We start from the raw sequence: 16,479 nt of genomic DNA, 5'->3' as shown, positions 1-16,479 counted from the left end.
ATCTCGCTCTGAGCGCACGCACACCTCTTGGGCTGGTTACTGTAGAAACGAAATTAGCACGGGGAGGGAATGCAATCCCAGAGCTAATTAAGGTAATTACAGCTTCACACCAGCTGCTCACGAGGTCCAAGGACCTTCTGTAACTTGTGGAGGGGATCAGGCGCTCTGGGGGACTTTGAATTCCAATTCCCCGGGACCACGCGGCTTCCATGGTGGCACTTGTGTCACTCACCAGTGTGACACTGGGCTGGGGGGATGCACGGCTCCAGATGTGCCTCCCAGATGTGCTGGGCCCCTTGCAGCAGTGGGTTTCAGGCTGTGATTGGGGCCTGGGGTGTGTTTGGGGTCCCTGGGGAGCTGCTTTGGAGGCGGTTCAGTGCCGGGGGGCTGGCAGGAGGTGCCCTCTGAGCCCAGGGCATCCTGCCAGAGGTTGTACTTTACAGCTGAGTCACTTCGGCTCTTCAGCTGAGGACATGCTGACCTGGAAGGGAGGGAAGCTGCTAGAGCCAGCTTCAGGTCCCCCTCCATCCCATGGGGACTGGCTGGCTGGGGCCAAAGGCTGCAGGATGGGTGCAGGCAGCAGGGAGGTGGCAGGACCTGGAGCTGGTGGGTGTCAGGGGTGTTTGGGGGAGGTGCTGGAAAATGAGGGTTGGATGGCCCACTGGAACCAGTTAGACACACTGGAGAGGGGGAGAACGACCATGGGGTCTGGCACAGGATCACCCGCAGCATTCAGGGAGGCAGGAGCACCCCCAGATCTCCCCCAGCCTCCCTTCAGCTGGCGAAATGTTACTGCCTAGCGGGTGCCTTCCCAAACCCCATGGATTTTTGGAGCTGATTCCTGGCACTGGTAAGAGACGGGAGCCAGGAGAACGCGGCCAAACGTGTTTGTGCCGTGGCCGAAAGTGCCCGGTGGCCTGGCTGCGGCGTGGGGCCGGCACAGCGAGGGCTCCGCGGGCTGGCGGGGGGCCAGGCTGGGGACAGAAGCGCCGAGTGCCGCGGCCGCGGTGTGTCAGCAGCAGCGCCGGAGCGGGCGGTGATTCACCGCTTCCCAGCAACTGATATTTGTTACTCAGCCTCGCTACGGGGCCGACATGAAATGTGGTACAGGGAGGGGGGACAAACACGGCGCAGGGGGCGGCAGCGTGGCCCGTGAACCCCGATGGGTTTCCCCATCCTCCCCCTCCCGCTGCTCTCTCCGGCTGGTGGGTTTTGATGGAGGAAAATAAGCGCTCACAAAAATCACTCTCTCTCTGCCGGCTTGTCCCCGTTTGCCCTGTGCTTTGGCAGCTCCGCCGGGGTGGGCTGGGACGTGGCAGGAATGGGAGCGAGCAGGGAGGGACGGCAGGAAGGGGCTCCCCTAGGATGCTTGGCCCCAGCAGGGTGATGGGACTGAACTGGGACCCTCCTCCTGAATGGGACCCCCCTCCTGCAGCCTGTTCTCCGTGGCTTTGGAGAAAGCCAGTCATGATGTGGAGCTGCCCGAGGTACATGGGCATGAGAACTGCCCAGGTCGGTCCACGGATGAGAGGCAGGAATGGGGTCCCATGGGATGCAGAGGTGGGAGAGAAGGGGGCAGATCCCCGAGCTGGTCCCCAGAGCTTGTCCCACACCCTGAGGAGGGTGGTGTGGGTCTGGGGCTGGATCCGATGGAGAAGATGGATGCCCGGCAGCAGGGTGGATCTGGTGCAAAGCAAAGGAGCCAAAGCAAAACGATGCAGCTGCTGCAAGGGGACAGATCCAGCACAGAGGGATGGATCGGATGCGGGTGGCTGGTTCTGCTGCAGGGGATGGAGCTGCTGCAAAGGGATGGCTCTGATGCAGAGGGATGTGACTCAGAGTGACACAAGTGCAGGGCTTTGTGTATCCCCCCCCCCCGCCCTGCCATCAGCCCTGGGCTGATCCCCTCTCCCGCCCCGGTGTTGCAGGCAAACAGGTCCATCATCTCCCCTCGCCCCGCCAGCAGAGCCCCACCTGTGCCTCAGTTTCCCTGTGCAGCCAAGGGGCAGAGGCTGCTCCATCCCTGTTTCCCTGTGTGCCTCCATGTGTCCATCCACCCCTCCAGGGGCACGGCGAGGACGGGGGCTCTGACCTCTGCCCGCAGCAACCAGGAAGGGCCAGTGTGAGCTTCCCCCCGGGTTATTTATAACCAGCTCCAAGTGCTGGTGTGCGGCGGCAGCTCCCAGGGATATTTTTAGCCCGCTGCAGGGAGTCACGGCGGCGAGGGCTCGGGAGCAGCAGAAGGGAGGCAGGGAGGGAAAGGTGCTGCAGCACGAAGCCCTGCCAGCATCCCTGCTCCAAAAACCCTTTCCAGGGAGGAACCCCGCTCCAGGATGGCTGCGGGGTCACGCCTGGGCTTGGCACCATCGCATCCCTTCGTGGCCTGCTGGGACCCAAGGGACCGGGTCCCTGTGCCACCCTCTGCCCATGTGCTCCAAAAAGCGGGAGCTGCAGACTGGGATGGGGCACGCACCGAGAGCGGCTGCAGAGGAGCTGTGCAGGCTGCTGCTGTCTGCTCGAGACAGGAAGACATTAGAGAGCAGCACTGTCTGCATCCCTAATCGGCCTCGCTCCGCCGCTGCCGCCCGCTGCCACTCCCAGCGCTGCGGGAAAGCCGGGCCAGGGACCCCCGGGTGCACGGCTCTGTTCCTGCAGTGGGTGCTGCTGCCCGCCCCTCTGCCGTGGCCACCTCGGTCCCCATGGGTGGGTGCTCCGCAGCACCCACGTGGCACTGCCACACACGCACACGGGCACACATGTACACACACACCCGTGTGCATCCCTGGCAGGGAAAGAGCACCCACCATGAGCTCTGGGGACAGAGGTGCCACCCAGGCCTTGCTGAGCAGGGAGGGACCCCTTGTGTCAGCCCCCTCCCCCAAACGTTCTGCAGTTTTATTCTCCTGTGATCCTTTTATCCCCATTTCCCACACCCCAAAGCCCATTACAGCCTACAGCAGGTGCAGAGCACTCGGTGTGGGTACACAGGATCTGGGCACATGGGGATCTGAGCACGTAGGACCAGGGCTGGGCATCCCAGGGTGCAGGGCTGGGCACCCAGAAACAGGGCTCAGCATCCGGGACCAGAGCTAGGCACCCCAGTGTGCAGGGGAGGATTCCCAGGACCAGGGACAGACATCCTGGGGACAGGGACAGACAGACACTCACCCCTGGCAGTGCCAGCAGGGCATGGGGCCAATGTGTGAAGCGCCGCCCTCCTGTTCCAGGCAGTTTCCCAGTTTATTTTCTCCCCTATTAGATTCCAGCTGGCAGGATGGTTCCTATAAATATACATAAGGGTTCATTTACATGACGGTTTATTCGGGAGCAAATTCCACAGCTGCCTGGCAGACACTCGGTGCAGTGGGTGAGAGTCATGCCCGAAACCAGCCCTGCCTCAGTTTCCCCATCCGCAACCCAGGCGACAGGGAATGGCTTTCCCCACACTTTTGACAATCTGTTCCTGGAAAACCCAGGGTGTTATTATCAAGGCTATTTATAGCCTGGTAAATGCGTTATTAATACGATTATTTGCAGTGTGGCAATGGGTAATTGCCCTGGGTGGGGACCACACCAGCGTGTGTGAGGTGCTGCATGGGGACGGTCTCACACCCAACCTGCCTCCAGCCCAGGGGAAAACCCACCCCAAAACCCCAGGAGGGCACCGGGATGTGCCTGGCAGGTGATGGGGTCCCCCGGCAGAGCCAGGGGCTCACGGCAGGTGCGGGGCCTTGGTGGTTCCATGCTCCAGCGCTGGAGTCCGGCTCCTGTTTCGATCACGATGATTAGCTGAGTCACAGCTGGGGTGCTGCTAATTAAATGTATTTCTTAATTAACAAGATCACAGAGAAGGCCTGCCAGCCCGGCTTGGCTTTCAATCACGGCTTACAGAGGCAGCTGCGGCCACGGGGCATGGCGGGCCTGAGGTGGGGCGAGCATCCCAGTGCTCAGTGCTGCCCCGTGGCCACTGCGCTGCTCTCCTGCTCCACAAGCCCGTTCCCACATGCAGCAGGAGTTTGAGGATGAGGAGGGCTCATGGCTGGCATCACCCAGCCCCCAGCTGTCCCACTCTGGCGTGCAGCGTGTCGGGGTTCAGCGCAGGGCTGGGCCATCCCCTACTCCTGCCCTGTGACTCAGGGCTGCTTCACGTCCTCCCGTCCCTCCCTGCCACCTGAGCCCTGACCGAGCCTGGCTATTAATTAATATTAATAATAACCCCCTGCAGCTGCTATTCACTGACCTCAAAGCACAGCCTGAAGTAACTCCCGTCCCACTCCCCGATGGGGAAATCTCCACTCCCCACCGGATGGGGAAACTGAGGCACGGGAACTGGGGCAGGAACCGTGCCAGAAGCTTTCCCTGCTCACCCACAGGGCCTGGAAGATGGAGAAGCAAAACCCCAGGGACTCCCCCCAGCCCCACGGCAACGCACGGATGGGTGAGCCAGAGTGCGTGGAGAGTGTTTTCCCCGCTGAGGGGAAAAAAAAAAAGAGAGAAAGATAAAATAAAAAAACAAATAAGCCCATTCTGTCTCCCATGCTGAGCTCTGCCCCATGGCAAGGGGCTGCCGTCTCCCTGGGAAGTGGGAGGCTGAGCTTCCCGAGGGGATTTCGCGTGTCCTCGCCCGCCGGCGCGGGCGGGAGTCGGAGCTGGGGCTTCTCCCGGGTTTTGGCAGTCTGGTCATGTCCTGCCGGGAGAGCAGCAGGACTGAGTCACGTTCCAGCGGCAGCAGTGACTCACGGCCAGCCGGCACATTGCAGAGATTCCTGGATGGAGGCAGGAAAATAAAATTAAATAATAACAACTGCCAGCTTCCCCCCCACCTCCGCCCCTGCTTCCTTCCCCCAACCTCCTGCAACAACACAGGCGCAAACAGCAAATTCCTGCGCCACCGGGAAACACCTCCCGCCTCGCCAGACGCCGGGATGCACGACCTGCTTCTCAACTGCACGAAATACCCTTTGCCGGCAGCTGCGGGTGCCACCGAAAAGCAGGTGGAAGCTTTCCCCCCCAGAAAACGCTCCCCCAAACATGGGGACACCCCCACAGCGAGGTCCTGCCAGTGCATTGCAAAGGTGCGGTGCAGATGGGTGGATCCTGGGGTCCCCCTCCCCATCTGAGTTGCTCCCTGAGGGACGTGGGGGGGTGAAGAACAGGATGGGGTACCCCAGTCCTAAGGTTACACAATCCTGGCTGTGGGGGGTTTTTTTGGGGAGGTGAGGGAATATCACAGATATTTTACATCATTTCGTATCATCTCCCATCCTTAAATCCCTGCATGCAGGGGGTGCCCCCAGCCTCAGGGGACACAGGGTTCTCCCTGGCACAGCGGGGAGCGATGCCCCGGGGCAGGGCTCTGCTGTGGCTGCCTCTGAACTCGATTTATTTATTATTTAAAGTGCTTGGCGGGAGCAGCGGAAGCCCCGGTGGGCTGCAGAGGCTGCATGGTGGGAGAGGCTGAGCTGCTGCAGCTCCGGCACCGCGGCGCTGCGGCGAGAACCGTGCTGCCCAAAATCCCACAGCGAGGGGGAGCTGCCTCATGGCCCCACAGTGAGGGATGCTCTGTCACCAAGCAGGGACTCTGTGGGTCACAGGCCCTACTGGGAATGACCCTATGGAACTCAACACCTACAAGCAACAGCCCCCACCGTGTGGGGCTGGGCCCTATGGAGCCCAGCTCCCATACAACCAAAGCCCAGGGGTTATAGAGCAAAAACTGCCACCTCAGCAAAGCAGACCCCTAAAGAACGGTCCCTACAGAGCATGAAACCCATCCCATGTAGTGCAGAGGGACCTGCAGTTAGCGAGCAAGAGAATATGCCCAGTGGAACAGTACCCATAGAGAGCGAGTGCCAACCATGTAGAGAACTCCCCTATAGAGCCTGTCCCCATGGATCAGAGCCCAGACCCCACAGAACAGCTCCCCTCACAGAGCAGCTCCCAGAGCAGCCCTGCAGGCTGGGGGTGTGGGGTCCTATAGGCCCATATGGTCCTGATCCCACCCCACACCTGGAGGGGCAGCAGCCCAGGCCCTGCTGAGCCCCTTCCTGGGAGCAGGGGGAGATTGCACCGCACAGACCCTGCAAGGGGGGACGACAACTGTGTCCCTGCCAGCCCCCTCTGCTCGCTCATGCCCTTGAACCCTTCTGCTACCCCCTCCCGCAGCGTGGATGGAGGTGTGGAACCCAGCCTGGGTTTGGGATGAGCACGGGACAGTGGAGCCTCTGCAGGGCAGCAGCTGCAGGGACACACGTTCCCCTTGGCCCGGGCTGGGTGCTGTCTGTGATGGGTGTCCCGGCCTCAGCACAGGCAGTGTGGGTTTCACAGCGTATTTTGGTCAGTGCTTACGAGAAGAGGCGTGGGGGGGCCTGCGCGGGGGATGTCAGTAAATGGCCTGCGAGCCTTCCCCATTCTCAAGAATAGGAAACTGTGACTTCTGCACGGGGGTTTCACTTTCTGCTCTGGAGGCAAGAGGCCAGACTGCTGTGTTTGACCACTGCCTGGGGATTGAGACAGGATGGGCAGAGAAAATTCATCAGTGTGTTCTCTGCACGTGCAAAAATCTCTTTTTTTTTTTTTTTTTCTGTCGGAAACCAGAGGTGGGGAATCATGAAAACTCCTTAAAGTTCCATCTCCCAGCCTCCTGTATGGGGTATGCTCAGGGCAGTGATGCTGTCTCCCTGTCTTTGAGGATGGCACGATGCCAAAGCCACGGCAGTGACCTGCCCTAGCGCCCTGCCACCCCCTCCATCCCTGGGCTACCTCTCCTCCGTGGCAGCCCCCTTCCCGAGGCACACATGGGTGCTGCAGTGGGGCAGTGCTCCTGAGGGTGCTGGGGGTCAGGAAGGAGGAGAGCAGCAGCTGGTAAAAATAGCCCCAGGTGCCCTCTGCCCCGGGAGTGATTCCTCACTGGGTAAACAGGAAATCTATTCTTAGGCCATTCACGAGCCGAGGGCTGAGGGCAGCTCCCTGCTCCGGGCTTGTTTTGTTCCTCGCTGACACAGGGGTGACGCCGAGGTGGCAGGGCCACCACGCAGAACCTTCCAGCCCCGCGGGCTTCCCCTTGCTCACTCTTTCCTCCCAGCAGCACCCTGCACTCCTCGGCTTTTCCAGGGCTGCTGGGGTTTCCCCTTCCCACGAGGTGATGGTGGGAGGTGAGGGCTGTTTTGGGGTGTTTCTGGAAAGCCCTGCTTGTGCTGTTTGCATCTGGGCTCAGCCCCGTGCTCTGTGGCACCCTGAGGGGCAATTGCTTTGGCAGAGCTCTCCCGCCCTGACATCCAGCTCCTCTCCCCCTTCCCTGATGGGATAAAACCACCACAGTTTGCCCTTTCCCGGGATGAGCTGAGTTGAGTAGACTGAGGAAGGACATTGCCCACAGCTTTTTCCTGTCTCCCCAAAGCCCCCCCGAGTGGTGACAGCTGTGGTTCATCTTTACTCCCCATCCTTTCCCCAAACGTTGTCCCCATTTGCAGTATCCTGCTTCCTTTCCCTTCCCTTCCCTTCCCTTCCCTTCCCTTCCCTTCCCTTCCCTTCCCTTCCCTTCCCGCACCGATCTGTTCAGCCTGTGGCACCCCCGGGCTGTACCCAAGGCTGCTGTGCTGGAGCTGCTGCATGGCCCAGGTACAGGCAGCAACCCCTGCCTGCCAGGGATCGTGGGCTCCTCCAGCTCTCTGCACCAGGCTCCTGCATCCCATTTCAGGAAGCGCCAACTTCTGCCTGGGCAACATTTTTGGGGCGCTAAAGAGGATGCAGAGAGAAAAATGTGGGGCTGCAGCCTAAAGCACTGTGTTATGAACAGGGGTGCTCGTTCTGCTGATAATGGAGAAGGGGATCCCCCGTGTCTCCCCAGCATCGCAGCAGCACCTGTGTGGACACGACCTTGTCCCAGAGTGTTTTCCTCCAGGAAATGTAACTGAGGGAGGTACAAGGGTGGAAGGTGCTTGTGGGCCGGAGGGACTGCAGGGCAAGTTTGGGATGGGCAGGAATGAGGGCTGGCTCAGTGAGGCAGGTGAGGGCTGTCTGTGGTTAAGGGTGGTTAACCCCCACACCATGGGACTGCAGTGTGAGGCCAGGAGTGGTGACAAGCTGGAAAAGGGACATCCTGAATCCAGCACGGGGGTCCCTGAGCTGTGAGGCTGAGCTACAAGCTGGGTCCCTGCTGGGTGTCTGATGTAATTGTGACATACACGGCAATGTGGAGCCACGGGGACAATCCCACGGCGCCCTCTGGAAAATACACGCCCAAAAAAGGCTGCACGGAGTGCAGAGAGGGGTCGCAGGCGGGATTTATCTCAGCAGTCCCAGTTCCACAGACGCTCCCGACTCGGGTTATCCCCGCGCCGGCTGCGAAGGACGGGGCAGTGCTGCCCTCGCGTGGCCGCCGGCGGCACCGCACAGCGCCCGGGGCCGGGGGCTGCGGGCCGGGGGATTCCCCAAAATCCCCGCGCCCTCCACTCCCAGCGCCTCTGCCCAGCGCGGACAGAGAGGAGGGAGGAGAAGGGGAATCCAGCTTGTCCTTGTGGTGGCAAACGTGCCCCCATCTTGCCCCTATCACGATGGAAAACCAGAATGCAGAGATGTCAGGGGTCTGCCCAAAGCCAGTGGTGAGGGCAGGCAGGGGAGCTGGGACACCCCAGGCAGCCCCTGCGTGGGAATGGCCTCATTCTGCTTCATCACAGGGGCCTGCATCCTCCTCCTCCTCCTCCTCCTCCGGGTGCGTGATCCCCGCAGCAGAGCGCGCCATGGCCCTCATCCAGCGCCGTTTCAGCTCCTCAGTGTCAGCTACGAAGGTGAACACCTGCCGGGACTGTGCCAGCTGGAAGAGGTGCCGGGACTCGCTCTGGGGCATGTCCCGCACCTGGTAGCCCAGCAGGGGGATGGAGGTGTGGGCTCGGACGTCCTGCCAAGAACAGAGACAGTGGTGGGAGGCAGGGGATGGGCACAGCGGGATGTCCCTCGGGGGTGGATCCTAGCCAGGCCTCACCTGGGGGGCTGCGTAGATGTAGAGCACGAGGGGATCGTCCTGCGGGATCACGAACCAGCCCCGCGTGCTCCCCTTGCCATTCTTGTCCAGCAGCTGCAGGGAACTGCAGAGCAAACTCCTGCTTGATACCTCTGCAGCTCCTTTCTGCCAAAAAACCCAACAAATCCCTCAACATCCAGAGCAGATGGTAGAAAGGGCATTGAGCTGAGGTCATTTCCTGGGGAATTCCCTGCCCACTCCAGAAAACCCCCCAAAGCAGAAGCAAGTGAGGGGTTGTCCTGGCTATGATGGTGTTGCTGACATCCTGTGGTGAGGGGAACCCTGAATGCCTGGTCCCAAGGCTTGGAGCAGGAGGGAGAGAGATCAACAAACACATGCACCCTCTGACTGCTGTGGGAGTGACTCCCACCCCTCCTGCTCCAGGTGCAGGGCCAGACTGGGACAGCAAGAGCCAGAAGTGGTGGCTGGACAGGAGAGCAGGGTGGGTGGCAATGCTCAGAGGGCATGGGGAGGCCGGGCAGAGAGTGGCAGAGCTCACCTCCAGAATGCCTTTGTGCTTCCCCTCACGGTCCTCGAGCACCGTGTGGCCGGTCAGGAAGATGTAACACTCCTGGCAGACGCGGTTTGGGCGGTTCCCATCGTACTGCAGCTCGGCCTTGTAGTCAGAGCAGCGAGCACACACCACCTGCAGCAGCCACCAGACAGGGACACTGGTGACACTGGGGCAGGGCTGGGGGACCCAGGGACAGCTCCATGAGGAGCTGAGGGGCAGAAGCAGCCCTAAGCCTGGTAGAGGGGTACAAGGTGTAGGAGAGGTGCACTCCTGCCCCAGCAGCCACCTGAGCAGGCCAGGAGGGAGGGAAGGGGGCAGGAGGTGACTCACGTATCCACAGGCTCGGCAGTGGTGCCTCCGGCGGGTGATGGCGTTGAAGGGCTCCTTGCAGCGCATGCACATGGTCACCAGATTGTCCCGCACCCACTGCGGGGCTCGGCGGCCCAGCTCCTCTGTCTGGGGGTGGGAGACCATAGTCTGGGTGGTCCCAGCCCCTCTGGCCTCACCCCTTCCCCTCCTCAGCCTCCCCCCAGATCAGAGTAGCTTGGGAAACTGAGGCACAGCAAGGTGTGTTCTCCCAAGCAGCTGGAGGCAGGTGGGGCACAGGGAGAGCAGGAGGGTTACCTTCACTGCAGGGGTGTCTGTCTCCAGTCCATGGACTGCTGTCTTAAAGGTCTCACTCCTCTTCTCCTTCCTGTCAATGGCATCTTGGAAGGCCTAGAGGGGAAGGCAGGGCTGGAGGGGCACTGGGGGCTGCCCTGAGCCAGGGCATGCAGCTGGGATGGGGAGGCTGTGCCCCCTCTCCCAGCACTCGGTGGTACCTTGATCCAGGCGTTCATCTCCTCCCCAGACCTGGGTACAAAAAGGAGGTGGATGAGCTGTTGTCCCTCCTCCCTGAGAGTCTGCATGATGTCACCCTTCCCCGTACCTGGCTTGGAGCTCCAGCGTCCGCTGCTTTCCCGAGACCAGGAAGGTGTGAGGGAACTCAATGTCCTTCAGCTCCCGCACCTGAGGGAGACCAGAGAAGGGATGTGGCGCTGAACCCATTTCCAGCACACCTGGACCTTTCTCCATGATGTGGGGCACAGGGATGTCCCTCAGATCCCACATGCACAAGATTTCACTGGCATTTCACAGGATCAGAGTATCAACCCCACCCACCTCACGAAGCCACCCCTGGCTCCAGCTCCTCCCTCCTTCCCGAGGAAGTTCGGGCAGCAGCCATACTCCAGAGCAGGGGCTTTTGGAGGAGTCAGGGGCTGGGAGAAGCACAAAGACAAGGTGCCTGTCTGACCTTCATGCCCTCCACATCCATGCGGAGGTGGACCTGGAACTCGGCGCCCACCTGGATGACCTTGGGCACGCAGTACAGCAGCATGTTGTTGAACTGGGAGGGGGGAAGAGGGTGGGTTGGAGCCCAGCACTGCCTGCTCCGAGCTGGGGGCTTCCCTGGGATCTGGGGTCCTTCACTAGCCAGGGCTGAGCTGGTCCTTGGGAAGAATCCCACCCAAAACGTGACTGCTTCTGCCCCAGCCCCCTCCCACCCTGCAAAAGTGAAGCATCTCCCAGGGCTGCCATGCCCAGGGATCAGCAGATTCCCAACCGTGTCCTACACAGGGTGCCCTGCACTGAGTGGGGTCAAACCCTCCCAGCTCTAAATTCATCCCTTCTGTGTCAAGCTGACCCAGCAACACCCTGGCCAGGCTGTGCTGCCCCTCTCCCCATCCCCATCTCATCTGCTCCCTCCCCTTGCCCTGGGCATCCCAGCTCCCACCAGGAACAGGTACTTCTCCGATGTGCTGTTGTTGCGGGTGGAGATTTTTTGGATTGGTCCCTCCTTGATCAGCTCGTTGGAGGGATCCACGATGTCATCCTCGAGGCCCAGCCTCTGATAGACCACCCAGAGATTCTGCAGCCGTTCCTGGGTGAGGCAGAGGGACCTATTTTTGTGGGATGCTGAGCAGCCACAACCTTGTCACTGCTGGGTCCCCTCCATCCCCACCTCCCAGGCCAGTTGCTGAGTACTGGGAGAGGTGGCACAGTTCTCTCAGCCCAGACTGATCTTTGGGAGCAGCTCCCAAGCCTTGACCAGCCAGTCACATCCCAGCTGATGTTACAGATGTGACTTCCCCAGGCTTGGGGTGGTGGGGTTGGGCATTAAGGGCAGGGTCTAAGCTGCTCAGCTGAACCCACAGGGTTCCTGTCCCCTTCAGGATCACTGTGCCATGAGCTGCAAAGCATTTCCAGCTGGGACAGGGACTCACCATCTCGGCAATAGCTGCATTCGAGTGCTTGGCCACCATAAAAATCATCTCCAGGGCCTCTGCAATGAGAACAGACAGGCTGGAGGTCAAACACCTGCTCTGGAGCCGTGGGAGGAAGCTCCTGGCTCTGCCCCTTGTGAATTCCCATGTGTAGCAGCTGCTGCCATTCCATGAACACACCCCAAGTGGCCCTGAAACACTGTGCAGGAATCGGGGTACGGCTGGACTGCACATGGAGGGGTCCTGGGGGGACAGAGCCCGCTCCTGTATCCCTCCATCCCAGCACGACTGGGAACTCTGTTCCACAGCGGTCTGAAAGCTCCCTCAGCTGTTACAGATCTCTTAAGGGGATACTGTGGAGGGACCACCCTTACCCTGACACACCATCCTTCCGCTCCCCAGCTCCTGAAAAGACAGATTAATCCCTCTCCCTGCTAGAAGAGGATCAGACTGAGAGGTTTATCCAAGGGCACAGGGCAGCTGGTGAGTGAATCCCATGGGGAAAACCAACGGGAGTTGTTATTTCCCTACACACCCACCCTGCCCTCCCCACCGTGGAGAGCCAGAGCCCTTACTCTCGGCATCGCCCCTGTCGGGGGACTGGGGCGGGAGTTTCCGGACATAATCCTTCAGGAGGAGCTCATAGCGCGGGATCCTCTGCACAGGCTCCAGCATGTGGTGCTGCAGTGTCAGGTTAGCACAGACCTTCCTCTTCTGGGCAGGGACACCAGGCACGGAGAGAGGAACAGTGACCAAGGCAGCTCCCACCCTCTGCTGTTTCCCTGTTCCCAGGAGATTTTGGGAGCTCTGCTGAGATTCCCCTGCCCTGCCCTTACCTGGATGTCAGCAATGAGCTCCTGGAAGGGGGGTGATTTCTCTGACCAGGCAGTGATGAGCTCCACGGCCTTGTCGAAGTTCTTCACGTACTCCCCATACATCTTGAGGAAGGGTGCGAGCTTCTGGATCACATCCCCAATGCGGGGGTTGCGGTTCCTGCAGGAGGGAACCGCAAACCGGCCACTTCCTCAGTCCGTGGGGCGGACAGACAGCGAGGGATGGAAGTGAAGGATCACGGTGGAGGACTGAGGTTTTGCCTGCTGCAACCTTCTACATCCCCACACCATTTCCTGCTCTCCAGAACAGCAATGTCCCCACCTTGCAGCCAGCCTGGGCTGTTCATACCCAGGCACACCCTCAAACCACCTGAGATGTCACCCTGCTCTCCACACTCTGATCTGAGTGTTTTAAGGAAGTGCTTTCCAGCACAAGACATTTGGAGCAACACAGGCTGAGCTCTGGTCCTGGTGGGAGCCCGAAAGCGCTGCTCCACCATTCTGGCCAAGCCACCCAGGTGTCCTGCTCTCCCCTCCCACAGCTCACCAATCCTCCATGCGCTTCTGCAGCTCTGGCAGGAAGAACTCAGCATGGAACTGGTAGATGGAGGAGATGTTGGAAAAGATCATTTTCACCACCTCCTCTGGGATCATCTTCCCAGTTTTGGCTTCTTTCATCAGCTCTTTATAGAATACCTGGAAGAAAGAAGGGTGAATAAAAAGGGCCAGGAAGATACTTGAGGATCCCATTCCCTCTCTGAGACTGGCACATCACCCAGTGAAAGGCCTGGCTGCACAGGAGGGAAATCCCAGGCCCCAAGAGGAGAGGGGAATGGAAGGCTTTGCTGGGACAAGGGTGCTTCCCAGAAGTGTGCGGTGTAGGAAAGGCAAAGGCCAGACCCAATCTCTGGCTGTAAAGACCAGTAGCCCTCGTGTCTCTCATTTTAACAGCTTCACTCTCTCCAAAATCCCCTTGCACTGGTACCTCCACTCCCCAGCTCACCTGGTCGAGGAGGTGGAGGCGGTTGACATAAGCCTGCTCTGTCTCCAGCAGCTCCAGTGCTATTTTCTTTTCCTCTGGTTCCTGCATGGGGAGCAGGGCTCAGTCTCGTGGGCAGAGATGAGACCCCAAGCCAGCCCTGCCTGAGTGTGGGCACCTAGCAGCCTCTGGAGCTCACCTGGCTGCCAGGCTCCAGGCCTGGGCCCTGTGGCCTCCTCCAGTCGTCCTCACGGATTTTGTATCGCAGAGAACGGAGGCATTTGAAGCTGAGTCCGCGCCGACCTTGCTGATCCTTCTCCTCCTTATTCTCTTCTCCGGCCAGGGAGCAGCTCCGGCTGGCAGGGAATATTGGAAGCTGTTGGGGCTGGCTGGCTGCAGCACTGGTCAGAGCCTGCTTGCCCCTCTGGGCAGATTTGCTGTCCCTGCTACAGAGGAATGTGATCAGCTCAGCCATTCCCCCAGCACAGCCCCCAGGCCCAGCTTAAAGCCACCAAAAGGGACAGGAGCAGCAGCTCCCCAGAGCTGGCACTGCTCCGCTCTGCTGCAGCCCTGCACTACAAACATCCTCAGCATCCTCCACGGGGCCAGGATCCAGCCTCTCTTCTCCCAGTGCCTCCTGCTGCTGGGGCCAGTCCCTCTCCTGCTCTAGAAAAGCAGGATCTTGCCGTTTATCCCACCCACAGCTCTGGCTTTCTGCCTGCTGCCACCACAGAGAAAAGCAGGGAGAAGCCCAATAGCCAAGAGTTTGAGCCAAGAGCAGGCCATGTGTAGGTGGTTTTGCAGACAGGTTGTGTTTTGGTGGTGTTCTCTCTTCCCTTTTCTGGCAAAGACAAAGCAAGCAGGTCCAGAGCAGGCATGAGGGAGAAGCCAGGCTGTGAAGGTGATATCAAGCGACTTTTCTGTCATCCAAGAGCTGGTCCCTGCAGGAAACTGCTCTGGGCAGACACTGGGAAGACATCCACTGTTGGCCTGGGGATAGGAGTAGGATGGATAGGATGGGAAAGACATGAAGGAATTTGACATCAAACTCCAAAGCTGAGGACAGGAGGTGACTTGAGGGGCAGAGACTCATCTGAAGAGGATGTCAGGTCCATCCCATGCTCAGGATGTCTGTGAGCTCGGGAGTGCATCCCCAGCCATGCACAAATCCCCTTCTGTCCAGGGGGGCTGGCAGAACCCTTCAGAGACAAAGAGGCTTTTTCCATCTCTCCTGGTGCCTCCCAGACCTGTGTCAGCCTAAAGCCACTCCTGAGTCCTGACAGGGAACTTCTCTCTTTCTATTTACGCTGACTTAGGCCAAACCATTGTCTGTTCCATTGTCTGCTCATTCCCAGGCTCCCCAGCTTCCTCTGCAAGTCCCAAGTTACTTTTATTTCCTCTAAATCAAACTTTCTCTCCACTGCAAACAACACACAACACTGCAGTAGTGACATGGGGGCAGATGAAACACTGCAGTGCTCCCAACACAACATCCCTGTGGGATGATGGGGACAACCACAAAGCCTGGGGAAAAGCACACAGCAGAGACATAGGAGTTCCTGGAATGAAAGGAAATCTCGAGCCTGAGCATCTTCAGGAATTGGGGCAAAACTCACCTGCCCAACCACCCAGCCTCTCTAAGGCTCACTGAGAGCATCTCATGGGTACAAGGAATGGCAGGATTCCACATCTTGATTCAACAGATGGAGAAACTGAGGCACAGCCCTGACAATAACTTGCCCAAAGCCTCAAAATTACTTTTACACCAGAGCTGGGGCAGAACCCCTCGCTCAGACCCCGGCACATGCTGTCTGAGGGTCCCAGCTCACACTCCGAGGGAAGGAGCTGTTTCATGAAAGGAATTCTCTCTCTCCCTTAACATAATGCTTTATGTTTCCTTTCCTAGGAGCCACATCTCTGCAAACAACTGGATAGTCTGAGGCTGGGACCCTCCCAGACACCCAGGCAGTTAATTCCCAGTGGAAACCCCTGCTGACATATTTGCAAACCATAATTTCTTTCCCAGTAGCAGCAGCAGGATGCACCAGCCAGGCTGAGTGTGAAGATGCTGAGTGGAGGGGGAGGAATGGGCTGCCACAGCCTAACCCTGAGCCAGGCAGAACCACTCACACCCCACTGAGGTTTTTGGATTTCTGCTCATGACCCGCAGCTGGAGGAAGACACTGAGGCAGACCCGAGTGGTGAAGAACTGCAAATCACCTTGTCAGCTTCTCCACAGGCTCCAAACCACCTCCACAGCGGGTTTCATTCCTTCCCAAACCCACTCCACGTGGAGCCCTAACACACCCTCAGCACCCAGAGCCCTCCCTCCTTACCAGTGCTCTTCAAACGCAGCCACCAGCTTCACCACACTCTGCTGATTATCTGCTTTTCCCTCCATGGCACAGGCTGGGAGCAGGTCCTGGGTGTCCAGGAGCTGCAGGAGCTGGTGCTGGGTGCTGCAGCTCCTTCCTCTGTTCCCCTCTCTGCTCCAAGGTGTTTCTGGCACCCAGGCTGCAGTTTGGGAACAAGGATTTGCACGAGGCAAAGCCCGCCCGCTGCCCTTTCTGTGGTAGCAGAGCTTGTCTCTGTTGGCCTCAAAAGGAAAGAGGAAGCACAGTTTGTGGGTAGGAGAAACGCTGAGAAAACACTGGGAATTGTCTCAGTTTGGGAGGGATCAAAGCGGTGGCACAGCCAAGGCCAGAGCAGCAGCAGGGGCGGTGCAGGGCAGGAGGTGTGACCTGGTACATCCGCTGGCTGTGCAGCCCAGGTGGGGTGGGCTGTTTCCCACCAGGGTGGGAGGCAGGACAGTCCTGATGGCCAGAGGGGCCAGGAACAGGCTGGCAAGACCCTGGTGCCCAGATAGG

General features: G+C 59.5%; 1 protein-coding gene across 2 annotated transcripts; it reads right to left on the bottom strand.

Moving 5' to 3' along the window:
- Positions 1–8,261: 8,261 nt before the first annotated feature.
- On the bottom strand, positions 8,262–16,386 carry FGD2 (FYVE, RhoGEF and PH domain containing 2). Of its 2 annotated transcripts, none has more exons than XM_048328508.1 (16): positions 15,949–16,386; positions 13,812–14,058; positions 13,637–13,717; positions 13,181–13,329; positions 12,637–12,793; positions 12,376–12,514; positions 11,801–11,859; positions 11,311–11,457; positions 10,831–10,923; positions 10,465–10,544; positions 10,358–10,388; positions 10,161–10,253; positions 9,867–9,992; positions 9,522–9,668; positions 8,984–9,127; positions 8,262–8,899 (listed from the first exon to the last, which is right to left on the bottom strand). In XM_048328508.1, exons 1-16 carry the CDS (start codon positions 16,011–16,013, stop codon positions 8,660–8,662), a joined length of 1,998 nt encoding a protein of 665 aa, XP_048184465.1. In that variant the 5' UTR covers positions 16,014–16,386; the 3' UTR covers positions 8,262–8,659. The 2 variants fall into 2 exon arrangements, with proteins under 2 accessions (XP_048184465.1, XP_048184466.1); XM_048328509.1 differs by having other exon boundaries at positions 13,812–13,968; positions 15,949–16,385.
- Positions 16,387–16,479: the final 93 nt, after the last annotated feature.

The sequence above is a fragment of the Corvus hawaiiensis genome, chromosome 24, assembly GCF_020740725.1.
Source record: "Corvus hawaiiensis isolate bCorHaw1 chromosome 24, bCorHaw1.pri.cur, whole genome shotgun sequence".
Classification (NCBI taxonomy): domain Eukaryota; kingdom Metazoa; phylum Chordata; class Aves; order Passeriformes; family Corvidae; genus Corvus; species Corvus hawaiiensis.
The sequence above is the reverse complement of the archived record's forward strand: the minus strand, read 5'-3'. Positions and strand labels throughout refer to the sequence as shown.